At 32.2% G+C, this 20706-nt stretch overlaps 2 protein-coding genes across 2 annotated transcripts in view; one reads left to right on the forward strand and one right to left on the reverse strand.

Moving 5' to 3' along the window:
• Positions 1-986: 986 nt before the first annotated feature.
• LOC126744100 (pre-mRNA-splicing factor CWC22 homolog) lies at positions 987-9692 on the forward strand. The gene is made up of 6 exons (XM_050451446.1): positions 987-2066; positions 4413-4634; positions 4690-5013; positions 5070-5403; positions 5463-5692; positions 9165-9692. The coding sequence occupies exons 1-6, from the start codon at positions 1121-1123 to the stop codon at positions 9587-9589; spliced, it is 2481 nt and encodes an 826-aa protein (XP_050307403.1). The 5' UTR covers positions 987-1120; the 3' UTR covers positions 9590-9692.
• Positions 9619-20706, reverse strand: part of LOC126744101 (EF-hand domain-containing family member B-like) — a 32357-nt gene continuing 21269 nt past the window's right edge. Inside the window, exons 5-10 of the mRNA XM_050451447.1 lie at positions 13966-14148; positions 13678-13912; positions 13437-13626; positions 13305-13382; positions 12082-12254; positions 9619-9899 (exon numbers count right to left, since the gene is read on the reverse strand). Of these exons, the coding sequence (XP_050307404.1) occupies positions 9684-9899; positions 12082-12254; positions 13305-13382; positions 13437-13626; positions 13678-13912; positions 13966-14148 (1075 nt within the window). The 3' untranslated portion in view covers positions 9619-9683. The remainder of the gene's footprint in view (positions 9900-12081; positions 12255-13304; positions 13383-13436; positions 13627-13677; positions 13913-13965; positions 14149-20706) is intronic.

Here is a 20706-nt window from a genome sequence, read left to right on the forward strand (position 1 = left end):
GCAAGACAATGTAACTAATAAATCTAATAATTCTTGCGCTTCTAAACCGCACCTCATGAAAATCAAAGAGAAACAGAGTAGGAGCTAACTGGATCTGGTAAGCGTAATTGGATCACACATTCCTTAGCTAGCAGGGTTCTTAAACAACTAGGACCGGAGATTTTTCTAGTATCCCGTCCATCTGTTAAAGATTTCAGAGTTCTTTCCTCGGCAACGTCGTTTTCCTCGTTAATTCGTTGGGCTAGATGGCAAGTTGAGGGTGGCTCCTCTCGTCTTTTCTTTTCGATAGAAGCGTGCAATAAGCTTACTGAGGCCTAAGTACATTGCTGTTTGGAGCACCTTCTGCAAGTTACAGGATACCGAAACACAACTAAATTAGTTGAGCAATATCAAGTTGAAAATAAGGCCTATAAAATCCGCTATAAAAAAACGGATGCTGTACAGGATATAGGAAAAGTATGAACTGAACATATGTCTCGTCATTTATCTGATGAAATAAAGTAAGTTAAAAGAAATGAGTTCAACGTTCGTTTCCGAATTCCATAAAACGCATTTTGTCAATTCAAAATTAGGAACGAACTATTAGCATTCGGAACGAACATTGTATTTTATAAGCATACAAAAAAGACCTGTATATAGTAGGTAAGTATTTAAACGTATTTTCTTACATTCTTTTTATAAATGTTCGTTTTTCGTAAGACCGTTAAGATTTCTCGTTTTACAGTTTTGGTAACGTGTCTATATTCATCAGTTCTTGTTAAAGTTTCGTCTCAAGTGTGTTTTTTTTGTTTATTAGTGCCTGGGTCCCTCAAACCCAGACACTAATACAAAAATATGCTATGCAATTGTCTCGGGAGGAAGAGCGGAAGCTGCAGGCAGCATTAGCGACATCTCTTAGTGGATTGATATAATAAATTGTTGCTACATGTCTAAAGCCTTACAGAGAAGAACAAGAAACACAAATGTCAAATAAAAGTAGGGTTATGTCTTTTATGTGTTTGTGGCTTGATGTAATTTTAAATCGTAATACTAATAAATAAAAGAGCCCCTGAGTAGTTTTTTCTGAAAAACTTATTTCAATTCTAACTGCATCATAAATTAGATACTTCATATATTTATAATGGGTTCCGAACCAGAACAAGACAGCGCTGCAAGAGAAGAATCAAAAAATGAGAACGTAAAGAAGTCCAAGGAGTCCAAATCAAAAAGAAGACACAGCAGGTCCAGATCTAGATCGTCAGACAGGGAACGCCGTCGCGAGAAACGTAGAAAACGCAGAAGTTCCCGGGAATATGAGATATTGCCTAGATATTATGGTGATAAAGGTGAAAGGAAAAAGGAAAATAGTGATAGATACTGGACAAAATACCCCAGAAAAGAAGATAACGTGGTTGGTAAGCGTTATTACGATGATACAGAAGAAAAGGAATTTAAAAAAGATAAAAATTCTGAGGATGATGTGGATAAGTCTGTCATTAAACCACGAGAAAGAAAAACTGTTGACTTGTTAACCTCAAAGACTGGAGGAGCATATATTCCCCCTGCTAAGCTACGAATGATGCAAGCAGAGATAACAGACAAATCTTCAGCAGCCTTTCAAAGAATTGCTTGGGAAGCTTTAAAGAAATCCATACATGGTTACATCAATAAGGTGAATACCGCAAACATAGGTATTATATCGAGGGAACTCTTACATGAAAACATTATAAGAGGCAGGGGATTGCTATGCAAGTCAATAATTCAAGCTCAAGCAGCCTCTCCAACTTTTACAAATGTTTATGCTGCATTAGTGGCAGTCATCAATTCAAAGTTTCCCAATATTGGGGAACTATTACTTAAAAGGCTTGTACTACAATTTAAGAGAGGATTTAAGCAAAATAATAAGGTCATTTGCATATCAGGTGCAACATTTATTGCACATTTGGTTAACCAGTCAGTTGCACATGAAATTTTGGCATTGGAAATACTGACTTTACTGATTGAAAGTCCAACAGATGATTCTGTAGAAGTTTCCATTGCTTTTTTAAAAGAATGTGGACAGAAGCTTTCAGAAGTATCAAGCAGAGGTAAGTGGGATATTTTCAATTAGTTACCTATTTTATTGGGTGTTATATCCCTTATTAAACTAATAATGAAGTTAATTGTTACATTACCATATCTTTTAAAAAAAACTATACCTATTAATGAAAATGATTAAAATAAAAATTTAATCTAATTTATTAATTTAATATTTTTTATAGGTGAAACTTGTACACCATTACAAAAAATAATAAATATACACAAAACTTATTTTAAAGACATTGATTTCCATAAATCAAAAATAACACAACATTAATTTGACACTTTCTAAACTTTAAAGAAGGAACCATTCAATTTTTTACAAAGTACAAAGCACACACAGTTATGTCAAAAAAGTAAGATGAAAGTAGTTTTTTATGTATAATTTTTAAAATCATTTTACTGTTGTATTTTATTTACTTAACTGTTATTTTGTTGAAAGGCATCAAGGGTCTTGAACCTTAGACTATTATATCTTAGAGTACAATGTTTTGTGCAGGCCATTCTTAAAATTATGTTCCATTCACTAAATTTAGCAAAAAGTTTTCATCGCATAAAGGTCTTCAAATAGATTGAACTGAGAGAGATAGGGTTGGATAAGCTTTTTATATCTTAAGCAGAGGTAAATGGATTTTTTATAGAACATATTTTAATCATCTTGTCAGTTCCAGATGTAGTTTTTTTAGGTCTATGTGGCTTTCTAATAATAGCAGTAGTGCCTCTAGTTTGCCACAATTTAATTTGTTTACAAACAACATTTTTTTGTAGATTTAGTTTTTGTTCTAGTTCTCTTCGCTTCGAAGATCATATTCTAAATCTTGCATCAAAATTATCTTCTGGATGCTTTGCAGTAAGAATGGCAGGGCATGAGCTGGGAGGGGTAGTTGCACGTTCAGTGTACTTTTCTCTTATTGAGTCCCCTCTTCGTTATGGCTTGCCTTTTTGGGGTTTAAGCAGCAAGGGATTATTAAACATAATTTTTGTGATTCAAAAAAAGGCAGTTAGGTACCTATGTTCCGCTGGCTTAAGAGATTCTTGTAAACCTCTCTTTATATCTCAAAAAATCCTAACTCTTTTTTCTCTTTTTATCTTAGAAACAGCTACTCTTATTCATAAATGTCCTAAACCTCCCTCTAACACTGGTCATATGACTCGCCAGGTTAACGATTTTCCCTTACCAATCCCTACATCCTCCCTCACCAAGAACTCACTTATATACCTTAGCAAAAAAATTTACAACCATGTTCCTCTATGTATCAGACAAATTTTAGAAGTTAAGAAATTCAAAAAGGAATTTAAATCACTTTTATTATCCAGGGCATATTATAGCCTTGACAATTTTTTTAATGATACCTTTTAACCTGTGCTCTGACATCATTTTAGTGTTTTAGTTTTGTTTCCTATTAAATAATTTAATTTACTTCCTCTAAATTCTGTTTTATTGACAGCTTTACTTATTTTTTAATCAAATTTATCAAATAGATGCTATTTTTTTCTCAATCTGTTTTGTTATGATTAATTTTGGTAATGTGTGTAAATTTTGTGGTAAAGTGTTTTAGATGTTATGTTTGTTTGAAATTTGAAATTTAAAGTGAATTTGGAATTTTTTAGTTTTTAGGATGCTTGTACACAAGATTTTGTTGTCTTACGTAATATAGCACATTTTCTTTCTTTCTTTCTAACAATTGTCACTTGTTTAATTCCAGTGTTGTGCTTCTCAACTATAAGTTCTTTTAATTGAATTGAATTGGGCTTTGCCAACAAGTAAATGGTGCTCATTTTGAGCATCTTATACATTAAACGCAACTTTTAATAATTTAATAGTTTTTATTTTTTTTTCGTATATTTTTCCTTTAGATAATCACAAAAGTAAATAGGGCAATTTAATCAAGAAAAGGGGCTCTTTTCAATGAGAGTTTAAAAAAAGTGGCTTTCCATTTGAAAAAAAAAGGAATTTTGCGAGATAAATTTTGATTAGTTTTAACTGAATTTATTCCAGTTAAAATCACCACACTGCATATATAGTTTCTATAATTGAATCATATTAGGACCACACTCTTTAATATATTTCAAAAAATGTAAGCATTGTACTTCCTTATTAAGTAAGTGGTTTAGAAGAAACAACTAAAACAACACTAAGTATTCTTATATACTTAATTTTGTAATTTGATTTTCTTTAATTTAACAGTTCTAAAACTTGGAAATAAGCTCTGAGTCCATTCATCAATTTAGTTTAATTTTTCAAGTATGTGCATAGTTTATGTTCTTTTTTTCAATAATTATGGACTTGCCACAACAATATAGATTTTTCTTAGGGTAATTTTAATTGGTTTAAAATTGTATTTAATTTCCAGGTATAAACGCAATTTTTGAAATGTTACGAAATATCCTTCATGAAGGAAAGTTAGAAAAACGTATCCAATACATGATAGAAGTCATGTTTCAAATTAGAAAGGATGGTTTTAAAGACCATGCTGCTATTATTGAAGAATTGGACATTGTTGATGAAGATGAGCAGTTTACTCATTTGATCAAACTAGATGATGTAAAACAAGCTGATGCAGATGAAATTTTAAGTAGGATACATTTATTAAAAAAAATTCATATTAATTTAATATAATTCCCTTTCAGATGTGTTTAAATTTGATGAAGAATATGAACTAAATGAAGGCAAATACAAAATTCTTAGCAAAGAAATTTTACAAACTGATTCAGAGTCAGGATCAGAATCAGGGTCTGAAGAATCAGACTCTGATGACTCATCAGGTTCAGAGGATGAAGAAAAAAAACAAGATGCTGCCATCATTGATAATACAGAAACCAGTTTAATTGCTTTAAGGAGAACCATTTATTTGACTATACAAAGTAGTTTGGACTTTGAAGAATGCGCTCATAAACTGTTGAAAATGGAGTTGAAACCTGGACAAGAGATTGAATTATGTCATATGTTCCTTGGTAGGTTAGAGCTTTGATGAGGGTTTATTTTTTTAATTTAATATTTTCTCCTTTAGATTGTTGCGCAGAGCAAAGAACTTATGAAAAATTTTACGGACTTCTGGCTCAAAGATTTTGCCAAATTAACAAAACTTACGTCGAACCATTCCAGCAAATATTCAAAGATACCTACGCCACAACGCACAGGTTGGACGCGAATCGGCTGAGGAACGTCAGCAAGTTTTTCGCACATTTGCTTTTTACAGATGCCATCAGCTGGGAAGTATTGGATATAATGAAAATGAATGAAGAAGACACCAACAGTTCTAGTAGGATTTTTATTAAGATACTATTCCAGGAACTGGCAGAGTATATGGGTCTTGGAAAATTAAATCAGAGGCTCAAAGATGAGTAAGTATTATTTTGCGAAAAAAATATTTCATATATTTTTAATTTGATTTCTTTTTCAGGACTCTTCAGCCTTTCTTTGCAGGCCTATTCCCAAGAGACAGTCCGAAGAATACCCGTTTTTCTATAAACTTTTTCACTTCAATAGGCTTGGGTGGTTTGACAGATGAACTTAGGGAACATTTGAAGAATTTGCCTAAAAATTTACCTGTGGAAAATAAGGAGGAAAGTAGCTCCAGTTCTAGCTCAAGCTCAGATGGAAGCAGCAGCAGCAGTAGTAGCAGCAGCTCAGGTAAAGAAATATAGCACTTTTAATTAAGGCTCTTATTTTAAAATCTTTTTAATGAAATTTTTTAATATTTGCGTCGTACGTTAATGCAAAATACAATATGAACACATATCTGACAATTACAGCATTAGTTGGCTTTCAAAAATTGCAATCACCTCACATGCATGTTATACCTTACATCTTATTGAGAGTTATAGACATCGTAGAACATATTGCTATTACATTTTCTTCACACGATTCTATAACATTATTAAAATTTCTCTGTAAACTTGCTCAGTCTTCCTCAAAAGTAATTTACATATATATCTTTAGTTCATCTGCAAAAAGTAATGCTTCGGAGTTACCTCTAACCAAGCATATGTCATTGAGAGCTATTAAAAATAATAGAGGTCCCAAATTAGATCCCTGATACACTCCAGAGCTATTAGTGTAAAAATCATACCCGATCTCTTTATATTAATACCTGTTTGACAAATAAGAAACATTAAATTATCAGCCACATTATTTTGGTGAAGTGACTACAATAAATCTATGCTTCACCGTATCAAAGGTCTTTTCCATGTCAGTGTAAATCAATTTGTTTTTTTTTTCATTTAAAGCATTGTCAAGAAAATGACAAGTTAATAAAATTTGTCCATGTGGACCTATTTGGTGAGAATCCATGTTGCTGGGCAGATATATTGTACTTGACATATTGTAGTTTGTTGGTTGTTTTTATCATCTTTTTTAAATTGGGGAATTACCTTACTGACACCCCAGGTTATGCGATAAACTGAAGACTAAGATTAAAGATGTAAGAAAAGGGTTTCAAAAAAAGATATATACAGCTTTTAATTAAATATCCTGGTATATTTGTCCTTTAATTTCTTAATAGCATAATTTATTTCATTTTCGTCAAAAGTCCAGTTACAGAAATAATTTTTTGATGGAAATTTTTCTTGTTCTATAACAGAACCAGAGTAAAGAGCAAACATGTCTGCAATATTTTTAGCTTTTCAGTTGCGATGTTAGTACCATAGTAAACTTGTGCAGAAGTATCTGTATTATTTTTTCGATTTCGAATAAAGAACCAGAAAAATGATGGACTATTTCAAAATTGTGTTTATTCAAAAGAATAAAAAAATGACTTATAATCATATTTGCACAAAAGAAGTATGCTTACAATATTCTTATATTATCCACCTAACTATATACAGTAAAAGTCCTTAGACAGACGTCGCTTATTACGACGAAATCTGGAAAGTTTGGTTGGATTTATATGTAACGCAAGTCTAAAAAAGTTTGCCTATAACGACGCCGGTTATAGCGCCAAGTCGCTTTTAACGTCCCAATGTATAAAAGATTTTTCATGTGGAAGGCCGGATATAAAGACCGAACGTGTGTGATTCACACAGCAATCATTTGTAACCAATAACTACAAGTTCTTCTTGGGGGTATTACCGGAACCGGGGGCCGGGAAAATACCTGTTTGTCGATCTCATAAATGCGTTTCTTTGTTTATGTACTTTTTATTTAGTGCCGAGATTTTGTGCATATGTATAGACGTAGCGTATTACGTAGTGTTAAAACGAATTAAAAAAAAAAGAAAAGTTTTGCCCATTGAGGAAAAAGGCTTAATAATTTGCACTTGAGCAAGGTGAATCCAATATTGCTATTGCAAGCGACTTAGCCTTATCGCATTCAAGTGTTTCTACAATTTGGAAGAACCGGGATGCAATAAAAAATGCACTTAATGAGAATTTGCTACCAAAGAAGAAACTTAGGTTGTCCAGTCATGCAGATATAGATAAAGCATTATTTAACTGGTTTAAAGTTGAAAGAAGTAGAGGATCGCCAATTAGTGGTCCTATAATACAGGCAAAAGCGGAACATTTCGCCAGGGTACTGAATAAAGGATCGGAATACACCTGCATAGAAAGTTATAGGATAAAACGTTTTCGAAAAATGCATATTGTTTATGGAAAAATAAGTGGTGAATCTGCTAGTGTACCTCCTGGAGTGACAGAAAACTTTCTTAAAACTGTATGGCCTGAAATAGGAAAAGGGTATACAAGTGACCAGATTTTTAACGCAGATGAGACAGGTAGACATGACACTAAAATTTAAGGGCGAAAAGTGCAAGGGAGGGAAAATGTCCAAAGAAGGAATTACTCTTTTTGTTGCTGCCAAAATGTCTGGATCAGAAAAACGTAAGTTGATTGTTATTGGAAAATCAAAAAACCACAAACCCAAATACATTACCTGTTTCCTACATGTCTAACAAAAAAGCCTGGATGACTTCAGACTTGTTTATTAAGATGGACGAAGAAGAATTTAATCGACCATCTATTGAAGAAGCTTTATGAGCAGTAAAGACCCTAAACAGTTTTGTACTATACAATAATGCGAGTGACGAAAAACTCTTAGACACAACCAGTTTTATTAAGAAAAAAATGGAATCAATTTACTTTAACTCGCGTTGCAAAAAACAAACAAAGATAACAGATTTTTTACAAAATTAACTACATAATTTTTAAAATTTTTTTTTGTACACACATACAAATGTATTTTATGTACTATGTAGGTTTACCTTATGTTACCTGTATCAGTGTAAATTTAGTTTTTTTTTATACTGGATTTTCATTTTTGGGTTTTTGCTTTGTATGTATCTATGTATTTTCAGGGTTTTGTAAAATTAAAAAATATTTATAACATACATGATTATGTATGTACATAGTTTTATTTGAAAAAAAAAGACGTAGTGTATGAAGGTCCTTTAATAACGACGGCTGTTTATAACGACCCATGTTCAGTAGTCCATTCGCCGTCGTTATATCCGACTTTCACTGTATTCATTATGTTAACACATACATGAAGTAATTTTTATTGTTATTTCGTAAATGGTTAAAAAGCTACATAATACAGTGTGTATCAGCCAAATGGAATAAATATAATAAATCAGTGGCAGTATTGTAACGAGTTTTTGCAATAAATCACTTAATATCTTCGAAACAATGAAAATGAAAATTCGTATAGGACATTGTACATGAAATTATGTATAGAATATTTTGAACAATTCAGAAATTGAGTAATATACAGGGTTCGCGTTTAAAATAAAAATGTTGATATTGTCCATTGTTATATGATACACCCCATATAATTTTTTGAAAAAAAGCGTTTTTTTCGAAAATGTACCTATTTGTTCTGGAATTTATTGCATTTCACTGATACACACTGGTAATCCTTAAAGAAAAAGACTAGTATTCCCAAAGAGTTCAATTATTACAAGAAAACTCCAAGTCAAGGTCTCACATGTATGTAATTGAACGTGTTTCTCCCAACTGGGCACTATCAGATCTGTAAAAATCAAATTAATCTTAGCGATTGGCTTTTTCTGGAGAAGTTACTAAAGCCAAGAAAAGTCGTGTATTTGGCATACTTTGCTTGAAATCCTTAGTAAATAGTCGTAACAATATGTTTTTTTTTCGCTTTTTAGAGAGCGACAGTTCAGAAGAAGAAGATTCTAAACCAAAAAGAAAACAAAAAGAACAACCTCAGAAGTTGAATCAAAAGGACCGAGATAGACGCAGAAAAGAAAGATCATCAGAGGTTTCTCAAAGAGGGCACAAAGAACGTGATAACCGGCGAAGAGATGGAAGAGATCAGTCCTTAGAAAAAGGTGAGAAGCCCCGAAGAAATCGAGATCGCCAAGACGATAGAAACGAATCAAGAAGTAAAAAGGATTATGAATGGGTCAGAAGTCGACATGAAGATAATATTGATCAACTGAGAGATAAAAAACGGGCTTTTGATTCGCGTGAGCAAGTCAGAGTAAAGGACGAGAAACGTCGTTCTAAATCGAAGGAGAGGGTAAAAGATAATGGAAGAAGTAGGCGGGACAGAGACAGAAGAAGAAGCTAAATATATTTTTATAAAAGAAAAACAACCAATAGTTTTTAGAAACTCACATTTTATTTATGTATATAATAAATATAGTGTAATAAAATAACATTGTTTAAGGAAATCCCCTGTCGCATTCGATCTGCTTTTCGTCCACGCGTAGTTTTAAACCGGGACAACGATTTTGCACGAGTTTTTTAAAAGTGTCAACGCATACTTGCCCAGTTCGATCTATTTTGACTCCCATGTCCCATAGTTTTTGGAAATTGTCTCCTGGAAAGTTGTAGCCGATTTTTTCAAATAGGGACCGCATAACTTCAGGTGATCTAGGCTAAAGAATAATTTTTATTAGGGTCTAGAGTCGCATTCTTTGATGTCGAGTTTTTCATTTAAATTTTTGTGACCTAGTATTTGGAAACTTTTAGACACTACTTAAATAATTGGAAATTTTTAACTTACTACTTTTTATACTCTACTATATGGAAATCTCCAGTTAATATAGAGAGTGTGCAGTGCGAAATGATTTACCTGGGATATTGGAACCGTTAAAGATACAGAGTAGACCAAATTAAAGTTGCGCAATCAAGTCAATAGCAACGGATACATCTTGTTTATTACAAAAGATACATTAATACAATTTTCAGATTTAAGATCAAAGGCATTTCTTACCCTCCACCTTGAAAATATAGTTCCACCAGTATCTTTAATGGCTTCCAATATCACCATGTACATAATTTTAAACTGGACAGCCTGTATAGATACACTCATCTGGCAGCTGTAATTATGAATGAAACGTCCAACATAACTGGAAAACATGAACATTCGATAATTTTCTTGATTTATGAGCAAAACAAATGAAATTTAGTATGTCGTTGTTACCTAAATTAATTTTTTGACGTTTTCAGTTATTTTCTGCCACGTTCGGTTCAATGAGAAGTTCGATTTAAAATTTTATTAACGCCAATAGCATTTGCAACACTTATTCTATAACCATGTATGTACATAGATGAATATCAATATCTAACGTAGTAAAATGAATACAAAAAACAAACCAAGATGGCGGACTTGAAGCTCATCTTTTTTAAAAATTCCACAAATCAATGACACTAAAACTATTAAAATTAACGTACAAGTGATACACAGAAATGGAAATCAAACACCAAATTTAGTATAAAACTTGTTTCAATTTGATACTAACTCTATTAATTGAATGGTTGTATTTACCAAATTACACATTCTAGAAATTGGAGCATTTATTTTATAGTTAGTTCTATAAAAACTAACATTAAAAAGTAATTTGTTTTTAGAATTAATGGGCAAAATATGAAAACCTTCTAAGCATCCAACAAATTATTAAAGATTTTATAAAAAGTTACACCCTTTTAGGACTGCTTTCTGCCCTCCATAGAAAATAAGTTTAAAAGTAATTCAATTATTTTAAAAACAATTTATAAATATAAGCAATATCACCTTAAAATTAAATTTAAAAAACTTTCGTTGGATAGCATATCCTTATGCATAAATGCAGGATGCGTATTTTAAAACGCATCCTGCTTGATTTGACTAGGTAAAACACGGTAAACATCCTTCAATATGAAAATATTCTTAAATCCCTGCAAGGTTCGGAAAACGAAACCTAATAAAAAGTAAGTTCAGAATAAAACCAAATCCTTAACAAGACAATGACGTTCAAGCTGATGTAATTGGAAGTAAATGGATTTTTGTTACGATTGAAGGATATTTTAGTTTATATGTATTGTCATTCAGAATTATTAATCTATTTTTATTGCACCACAGCAAATAGCCATTAGGAACATTTTGTTGCAATTAGAGGCCGATTAATTTTTAAATACGATACCCGGTATATTTTTCCAAATTTCGTTAGAAATTGACATTCTAAAAACAATGATACCGTACTTGCCAGTTTTTCACATATAACTTCAAAAGAAAATATTTTAAATTTTGAAATAGAGTGCTAGGAATAAGTTAAAAATGTTAAATTTTCAATGTAAGTCAACATGTGTTTTGGGCGTTCAATCAATTTTTTCAAACGTCACTATCATGGGAACGATCACTGGATGGATCACTGGACACGATGGGATTTAGACGTTTCTATTTAAAATTAGAAAACTAACGCCACTTTCCTTGAAACCGGAAATGCCAGAAAACAAGTGAATAATTAAAAAATAAACATTTACGTATTACATGATTACTTTTTCTTAAAAAGTAAGGAACTTGAGTGTTCCCGTTATCCAGAGTAACCCGATATACTAATATTTTAAGCCACCATCCATCCCAAAGATGTTTAACTGAAATAGTCTCTTATATTATACTCAACATTCAATATGAGACATATTGGCGGGATATCTCAGAAATATTTATTGAATTAGGAAAACAAAATACATATAATGTATGAAAATTTGGTGATTACTATAATAAGTTTAATTGTTATAAAAATAAAGTTTATAGAATCTGTATATTCCAAATATACTTGTAAAATGTGGGATACTAACCAAGAAAAAGTCTCTATAATTCAACCCGTAGTTGATGTAAATACTGGGATTTAGCGCTGATTTGGCCGACGATTCGTTACCCAAATTTTCTATATCGGCTCTACAGCCCCCAGGAGGAGCCACAGGTCGCGGTAAATCTTGCCTTACCGAGGGAACACCAGCGGGAGGCAAATCTATAATTATAATAAAAACATATCATCCATTTTCTCCAAGAGACCAAACAAAAAAATCATGGTCATTAATATAATATATATAATTTTATACGTTGTACGTATTTCGCTCCTATCGGAGCATCATCAGGCCTAGAGATCTACACCTACACATATCACATTACAATGTTGTAATGTTCCGATGCCCCTATAGGAGCGAAACACGTCTAGCGTATAAAATTATATACAGGTTGTTCCATTGATCATGTTACAAACTTCTAGGGTAGGAAACGTAAAAAAAAAGAAAAGCTCAATTATGAACATGGATCCGAAAATGCTTCCTCAGGGAGCTAGAGCTCTTTGAAGATAACCTTTAGAAACCAGTTTTCGTTTTATAGCTTCGGAACTACTTTAGCTACTGCAACCAATTTTGGGACATATTTTTTAAGTCTACTAAATACAAATAATTTTAACTAGGGGGATATTTGGTAAATTTAACCCCATTTCCCTAAGACTTCAATTTCTGCCCATTTTTCTGGATATCATCTGGGATTATGATACTCCTATGCCTTTTGCATAAAAACGGTACTCTCAGCAAAAATCGCTAAATATCACCGTTTTTGTAAAAATTGACTAAAAGTAAATTAAGATACAGCACCAGAATTAATTATTTTATTATTTATTAATGCTAAAGGTCATTTCCCGAAAAGCGATAGTGCATGTTAACAAATTTCGAGAATAATTCAGGACTGAACTTTTAACTTTCTGCTGGACGTCCCACAATACCGTGCAAGCAAGTAATTTTAAAAATTACATAAATTTATATCTACCATATCAAAAATTCTTTTAACCCAGATAAAATGTTACATTTAAAATGTAATAAAATCACCCACAAATAGATTCAATTAAATTTTCTTAATACAGTCCTAGAGTAGAAAGAAGCCACAACCCGTAAAAAGATTTATATTTTAGGACGCATCCTAGTACTAGTACCGTGACTTGGAGTTTTTATTTTTGTTTTGTCTCTAATTAGAAGAAGATCATTTAGGAAAAAACAAAATCTGAAAAACTTACTGGTATTATTTATGAACAAATAGTCGCAACTGGCGGCCTGAGAAGTGGAGATGTAATATTTGCTTTTTTCTGGGATATCTGGAAGAGAAAAAAAAGTTTAATCTTTTCTTCTTCAAGCAGAAATCACTGTACCATCGATTCTTCTTATATCGTTTGGATCCTTGTTAATGTCAAGAAGATCAATAAATTTCCTATAAATAACTTTACCGTCTGAGATGTAGTTGAGGTGATCACAAAGATATTTCAGCTCATTTGGTAACAAAATGTGATAATATCCGAATATTTCATATAAAATTTCGAGGGGTAATAGGCCAGACTTTAACTAAAACTAAAATTCTTAATACCTATACTATGATTGCTCATAAATATTTACAGTATCCAAATGCAAAGCTCTTTTAAAGGTTTCCTGTAAATTAAACCCATGTTTCGTCTTTTCTTTGATTAAAATCCGCACCTTATTGAGAGACGCCAGCCATTCATAAAAATCCCTCTTAAAAACGCACGGCTGGACATTTGAATCCTTTAAAAGATCCTCAACAGTGTAAAAGTCTTGTTTGGAAGGATCTCCGAAGACGTGGCCTTTTGGTACACAATCAATATTGTTATTCCTTAAAAAAAAGTGCGGGGTATAATGATTAAAAGATTTGAAAAATTCACTTACGGTGCGAGCACTTTCCCCAGTTGCGGTTTGGTCCTATTAAAAAAATCTGACTGATATTTGTTGGCGTGGACGAGCGGCTCTTTTTTGTACCAATCGCAGGCGCATTTCACCCATATTCCTCTAGGGTCGTATTTAGTTCTTCCGCCGAAGCATTTATGAGAATCGTAGGGCGGGCTTCTATATCTAAATAAGTTTTAAATTACATGAAAAGTAGTGCCAAAATTAGTCGGTGAAAAACAAAACTTTGAGAACTAAGAGACCAACAGCAATATAGGAAGGTTGTGGCAGAGATTTGAAGAAACTTTCGTGATGTGAGAGAAAGACATACTGGTTAAACAAGAGCAACAGAACCTATACATGATCACCAACATTAATGAAATAAAAATCACCGTAGTCTCAGGTTTTTACAAATTCTCAAGCAATTGCTTAATAGACATAGCCTTCTGCATCCATCAAGAATCAGAAAAGTTCTCGTTGGCTTAAAAAAAAAGATAACAATCTTGTTATGTTCAAAGCTAATAAAGGTAGTTGTTTAGAAATTATAGATCAACTAACTATTTTCAAAACATAATAAAGTTTTCACAAGATAACAATTTTATCGAATTATCTAATAATACTCGTCCCTCTTTTATAAATAAAAACTAAAAAATGTGAATTTGTTATTAAAAAATACTGGGGCCAAAAAAAAACTAACTGTGACCAATCCTTGCATTCCTAGACTTTATGGTTTGCCAAAAATCAACAAACATGACATTCCCATTCGTGCTGTCGTTAGTTTCACAAACACACGCTTCAAAACTTCTTAGCTCTTCTTGTTTAAAGGATAAAACTATTAAATAAGATCTTTCATTATGGTATAAGAGGTCCGGGTTATAAATGGCTTGAATCATATTTGACAGGTAGAACCCAGGCTCACAGTGCTTCGACCAATGGACCAAAATCGAAAAAGTGACTTGTTTTTCAGAAGTATTTAAATATAAGGTCTTAAAGACCACAAACTAATAGCCACTATTCCACAAAAATGTTATTGCAAATAGCATTTTTTGTTTATAAATATTTGCGCCAAAAATAATAAAATCTCGTGTGTTGACCAGTACCTTTTTGTTATTAAAACTTGAGTATACTTTGTTCGTGTTTCAAGACAAGCGGTTAAAAGTTGAAATCTTTTTTAAACATGGACAGTGTACAACAAGGTATGTACTTTAATATCATGTATTAAAAAATTTAAAAGTCGTTTATCATTTAACCATAATAAATGTAAAAGTAGTTTGCAATTATTTTATATTTCTCTTTAAATTTGAAACTTTGAAAAGGCATATAAAAAAAGCCTCTTAAAACCATTTGTAGTTTTTACATTTTATTGTTAATACATTTATATATTATCATTTCATATATAGTTTATCTGCGACGAAGCTTTAAATATTTTTTTTTCAGAGGATGTCAAATCAATAAAGAAAGCGGATCTTTTTGCGACATGGCCATCGGAATTAAAATCCAAAACTATTTATTTATGAAAAAATCCATTCCCTTTTAAATTTGAGCAATCCCTTGCCTCAAGTTGAAACTCACTTCACCAAGCAAAGCAGAAATAAAATTAATGACCTTAATAATTTTATTTTAAAATTTCAAAACGGAACTACTTGTATAGTATCATTTAAAATATTGTTCACTATGATGGATGGTAGTGTAGCAAATATTCTCTCTGACACAAACGCAATATCCAGATGCATCATCTGTGGATCAAGTCCGAAAGAAATGAGTTTGCCAAATACCAACCGTCCTTCAAAAGTAGAAAACTATAGCTTTGGTTTGTCCACATTACACTGCTGGATTTTTTGTGTGCTTACTTCACATTAGTTATCGATTGCAAATAAGATCTTGGCAAGTTAAAGGAGCAGAAAATAAGCAAATAGTGGAAAACAACAAAAAGAAAATACAGTCAGATTTGAAATAAAAAATGGGCCTGATTATGGACAAACCAAAGCAAGGATACGGGTCAAGCAACGATGGCAATACAGCTCCCTTTTTTTACAATCCAGACTTAAGCTCTGAAATAACAGAAATAGACAAGCGTCTTATAATAAATTTTTCGACTATTCTTGGAACTCTTTCTAGTGGCTGTCACATTCAGGTACTAGAGTTTAAGAAACTTTTAGATGAGACTAAACAATTATATTTAGATTTATATAATTGGTATTACATGCCAAGTAGGCATAAGGTTCTGGTACACGGATCTGAAATACTTGATTCATTTCCTTTACTTATAGGACAACTTTCCGAGGATGCTTTAGAAGCGAGGCATAAAGAGGCAAGAAAATATCGATTATTTCACACCCGCAAGTATTCTAGAACAAAATGTAATATGGATTTATTAAAAATACTACTTTTAACATCAGAGCCCATTATCTCATCGCAAAGGACAGTCACTTCAAAAAAAAATGAGAATCTAAACCGGGAAGTCGAAAAATATATTATACGAGAGGAAAGGACATTAATTGATGATATAGACATAAATTAAGAAGATTCTGTCAGCAGTGATTTTAGCGATAATTCTGATTCAGAATAATTTTCCTTAAACCTATATATAATATGTGTACATATTTTCCATATCTTTTTTAAGTTAAGATTTTTTTGTTATAGTTTTCAGTTTTAGTTAAAATACAAACAAAATTTTAGTTTTGATTAGATTAATTTTCACATAAAACCTTAAAGCATTTTCATGCTTAGTATTAGTACTGTTTATTTTTTGCTAAATTTAGGAGTTATTTTTTCCCAGTTTTTACATTTATTATTTGTATCTATAATATTTTTTGCCGTATTTCCTTTTGTGAAAAAGTTGTGTGTATATACCTTTTTATTAATGTTTTAAATACATTATATGTATAGTGATGTATTTAAAACATTAAGTGAGTTTTTTTTGGACTAAATTTCTCTCGTAAGAAATACCAGCATACTAAAGGTTGCGAAAAAGAAATCAACTTTTACACTTATGGAAGTTATAGATATCGTGTACTTTAAATTTGTTATGGAATTGTATTGTTGTTATTAAAAGTTAAGTAAATAATTTAATTTTTATAGGGTAAATCGGCAAGTTACTGTTATTTTTTTATAAGAAAACTAAAAAGCAACATTTTTATTTGTCCAGCTCTTAATGTATTGGTTGCATATTTCCCTGTAACATTAGATATTAAATTCTCTAAATTCTTTCAATGAAAGGGCCTTTTATTTGTGCAAAGTTGCATAAGTTTCGGAGCATTATGCTTAGCCCAATAGAAGTAACTGATTTTTGTCCCAAGGTCCTATATACTCGAAGCACTGTGAGGCTGTTAGATTGAGAGTTAGTGGTCAGTGGTCATATCTGATTAGGCAACTGTCGTCACTGGGGTTCCACATGGTAGTGTTCTTGGGCCCGTTTTATTTTTACTTTTTATTAATGACTTGCCTCTTCTGGTTAATGACAGCTACATAACACTTTTTGCCGACGATACATCAGCAGTTGTCTCGGGTACTTACTATCAGTCTATCCGCTCAAAAGCCACCTAGTGTATAGCTGATATTGCGGGGTGGTGCCATAAAAATGGTCTTTGTTTGAATAGTTTGAAAACCAATTTCATTGTTTTCACTCCGATTCGAGCTATTCAGGACCGGAGCTTACTCCTTAGAGAGCAGTCATCAAGTAGCCTCATCCAACAACACTCCACCAAGATCTTGGGAATTGTAATTGATAGACATCTATCGTGGGATCCTTAGGTGGAATCTGTGTGCAATAGATTATCCCGCAGCAATTATGCCATCTTGCAACTTCGAGACTATGTGGATGCATATACACTTAAAAGCTTTTATTATGCCTCAGTGCATTCCACTCTATCCTAAACCTTATTAGCTTGGGGTAATTCCTCCAGTATTGGGAGAGTGCTAATAAGTCAAAAGCGCAAACAATCAAAACTTGCCGTGGTACTTTTAAATAGAAAAAAATCCTAACTATAATTAATATCTATATCTTGGAGTACGCATGTCAAGTACATAAAAATCTTTCAAACTACATGAGATCTCGAGATCTTAATTTTTATAAAACTCGAAATGCAGATAAATTATACATCCCTTTTACCCGGTTGTCGCAGGTACAGGATGGTCCGGAAATTACATCTCTCAAAATTTTTAATCATCTTCCATGTAGATTAAAGACTTTCCAACTTTTAAGAGGGCTCTTAAGACCATGTTAGCTGACTGTCCTTTTTACTCGTTGATAGAGTTCTTTAACTGTAGATTTTTTTTTTTTTAATCTCATCCATTCTTCTCTAAGAGACCAATATACAAAATTGACGAAAAACAAATAAAAACACCGTGACTTTGTGTTTTTATTTGTAGATTTATTGACTAAATTAAGTTAAATTTGTTTCCTTTCATATCTTTGTAATTTTATACTATTTTTATTAGCATTGTAGTTTTTTATTGACAATTCCTATACATTGTTATGATGTCGATGGAAATAAATGATTTGATTTGATAATAAGTTTGCTAGTCAATTAATACGCCTTGCTTTCAAGGGCAATCCACTTTCACCACTCTTAGTTGACTTACTTCTAGATAATATAGAGAGAACTTCCGTTTCTATATTGTTGAATGAAAATAAAATTTTAAACTGGTTTAGATACGTGGACGATTGTTTCACAATAGTTCCCATCGATCCTTTAAACATTCCTAATTTTCTTATAATTTATACCCATTAAATGGTTGGTCATTCAGAGAAAAGCAGGGAATATCCCGTGCGATCTGAAGTTTGATTGTTCGCCAGGAACTCATGTTTACCGATGGCGCAGTATAACGATATTAGAACCACTGATTCTCCGTCACTTCGGAATGACACCAAAGGCACACCACAAGTGACGCGTGGAAGATCAGTGAATCTTCCGGAATCATGGTCGCCCGAGTATCTAAGGAGGCGCGTGGCCGCTTTGAGTCAGTTGACAGTTCAGTGCAGTGCAGTTCGAAATATTGGCAATATAATTTAAATCATTTATAAAATTTAAATTGTTTACAACAACAGTGAGCGTCGAATTTCAAAGTAGCCAGGGGTATTCCGCGAGCCACTAGTGTATTAAAAGTATGAATATAGTATGAATCGTTTTTCTTATAGTATGAATTGTTTTTGCGCTATATTTAAAGGACGACACGAAAATTAACGTAGTTATAACGCCGGCAAATATTTAGAAAATTAACGCGAAAATTTTGCTAAAAAACCTGAAAATTGTTGACCAAACTATGAGCATGAAAAACAAAATCCTACAACTTCTCATCAGGACATCGAACCAGGATTAGCTAATGATAGAAATAGATTCTGAATCTGATGACTTATCTTTTTCAGATTAGATCACTGTTAAGAAGAGAATAAAATTTTTTTATGTTGTTTAATCAAAGAAATTTTGATTTTCTATATATAAAAAACACTGTTGTTTCTTCTCATATTTTGATTAATTCCATGATCCTTAATAGCCTATTCTCAAGAATATTCTTCGATTTTTAATTCTGGAGAATTTTCCATCAGCATTATACTATTAATATTAAACAAAAGTTATTCTCCTCCTAGGTCTTTATGGTTATTCGAGTGTCGAATAAATTGAATAATGTTTTGCCCAAGATATAGCCACGCCTTTCATTAAGTTGACACGTGATAGATTTGTAACATAATGCTACTGCCAAATGTGACACGCATACCAGGGAAAGGTAAAAAATACCAATTCAAGTTAAACAAGAATAGCTAGTAGAACATTAATAATTAATAAAAAGAAATCCGTATTGAGCCTTTGACCAACCTTTGCGAATTTAAAAGAGAACCTTGCAACATAAAGTAAACAACAACTTTTATCACCAAAGATATCGCTGAAAGGCTCTCGCCAACTATTTTGCAGTCTATTTGGCAATATTGTATCTATTGAAAACTAGACTGTATACAGGGTGTCAATTTGAAATGGTACCACCAGCTATATTTCTGCCCCTGTATGAAAATTTCCAAAAACACGTCAAATTTATTGTTGAGGGTGACATTGTTTAGGTTAGAATACAATCAAATTGCAGCAGCCCTCTGGCTTGGGCGGACATAGCCTCTAAAATCTTAAATGGAAGGGGGGTCGAGTGATCGTCTCATTTTGAAGGTCGTTTAATTACCTTTTCAAAAATACCACATATAAGTCAACTTTTTTGATTGAGAAGTTTACGAAGAATCAAGCAAACATGATAGATTTCCTTAACTAGTACTTGCGTGGTAATTACTTTAGTAACGATTGACAAATTAGTTAAAAAGTTGTCAAAAAAACTTAAAAAAGTCAAGCTCTTGTGTGCTTGTTATGCGCTCTTAAGTATTTTTTAAAAAATGGTGTTTTTTAAAAATCTTGAGCAAAGAACGAAAATTATTCTTATTTACGGGGGCGAAGTCAAAAATGTGCAAGAAGAACGGCAGCATTGTTTAACAAAAGATATCCTAATAGTCAATTAAATCATAAATATGTTTTAAAATTAATTGCTAAGTTTATGGAAACTGGTTTGCTTGCAAACAAAAAATAAGTAATCGTCGTGTTTTGGATGAATTTGCACAATTGGAAGTTTTAGCCTTCTACATCACTTCGCAGTCTGTCACGCCAAGTAGGAATGTCTCACGAAACAGTAAGAAAGCACTAAAGTGACATCAATTTCACCCGTATAAAATGCAAATTCTTCAACAGCCTTTTGATGACGATTTTGATA

This window comes from Anthonomus grandis, chromosome 13 (assembly GCF_022605725.1).
Source record: "Anthonomus grandis grandis chromosome 13, icAntGran1.3, whole genome shotgun sequence".
NCBI lineage: Eukaryota > Metazoa > Arthropoda > Insecta > Coleoptera > Curculionidae > Anthonomus > Anthonomus grandis.

Bases quoted from the DNA above. Each gene is read 5' to 3' on its own strand.
- LOC126744100 (XM_050451446.1), top strand. From the start codon at position 1,121: ATGGGTTCCGAACCAGAACAAGACAGCGCTGCAAGAGAAGAATCAAAA. The intron at 5,014-5,069 runs GTAGGTTAGAGC...TTTCTCCTTTAG, and splicing joins ATTATGTCATATGTTCCTTG to ATTGTTGCGCAGAGCAAAGA. The intron at 5,404-5,462 runs GTAAGTATTATT...TTTCTTTTTCAG, and splicing joins AATCAGAGGCTCAAAGATGA to GACTCTTCAGCCTTTCTTTG.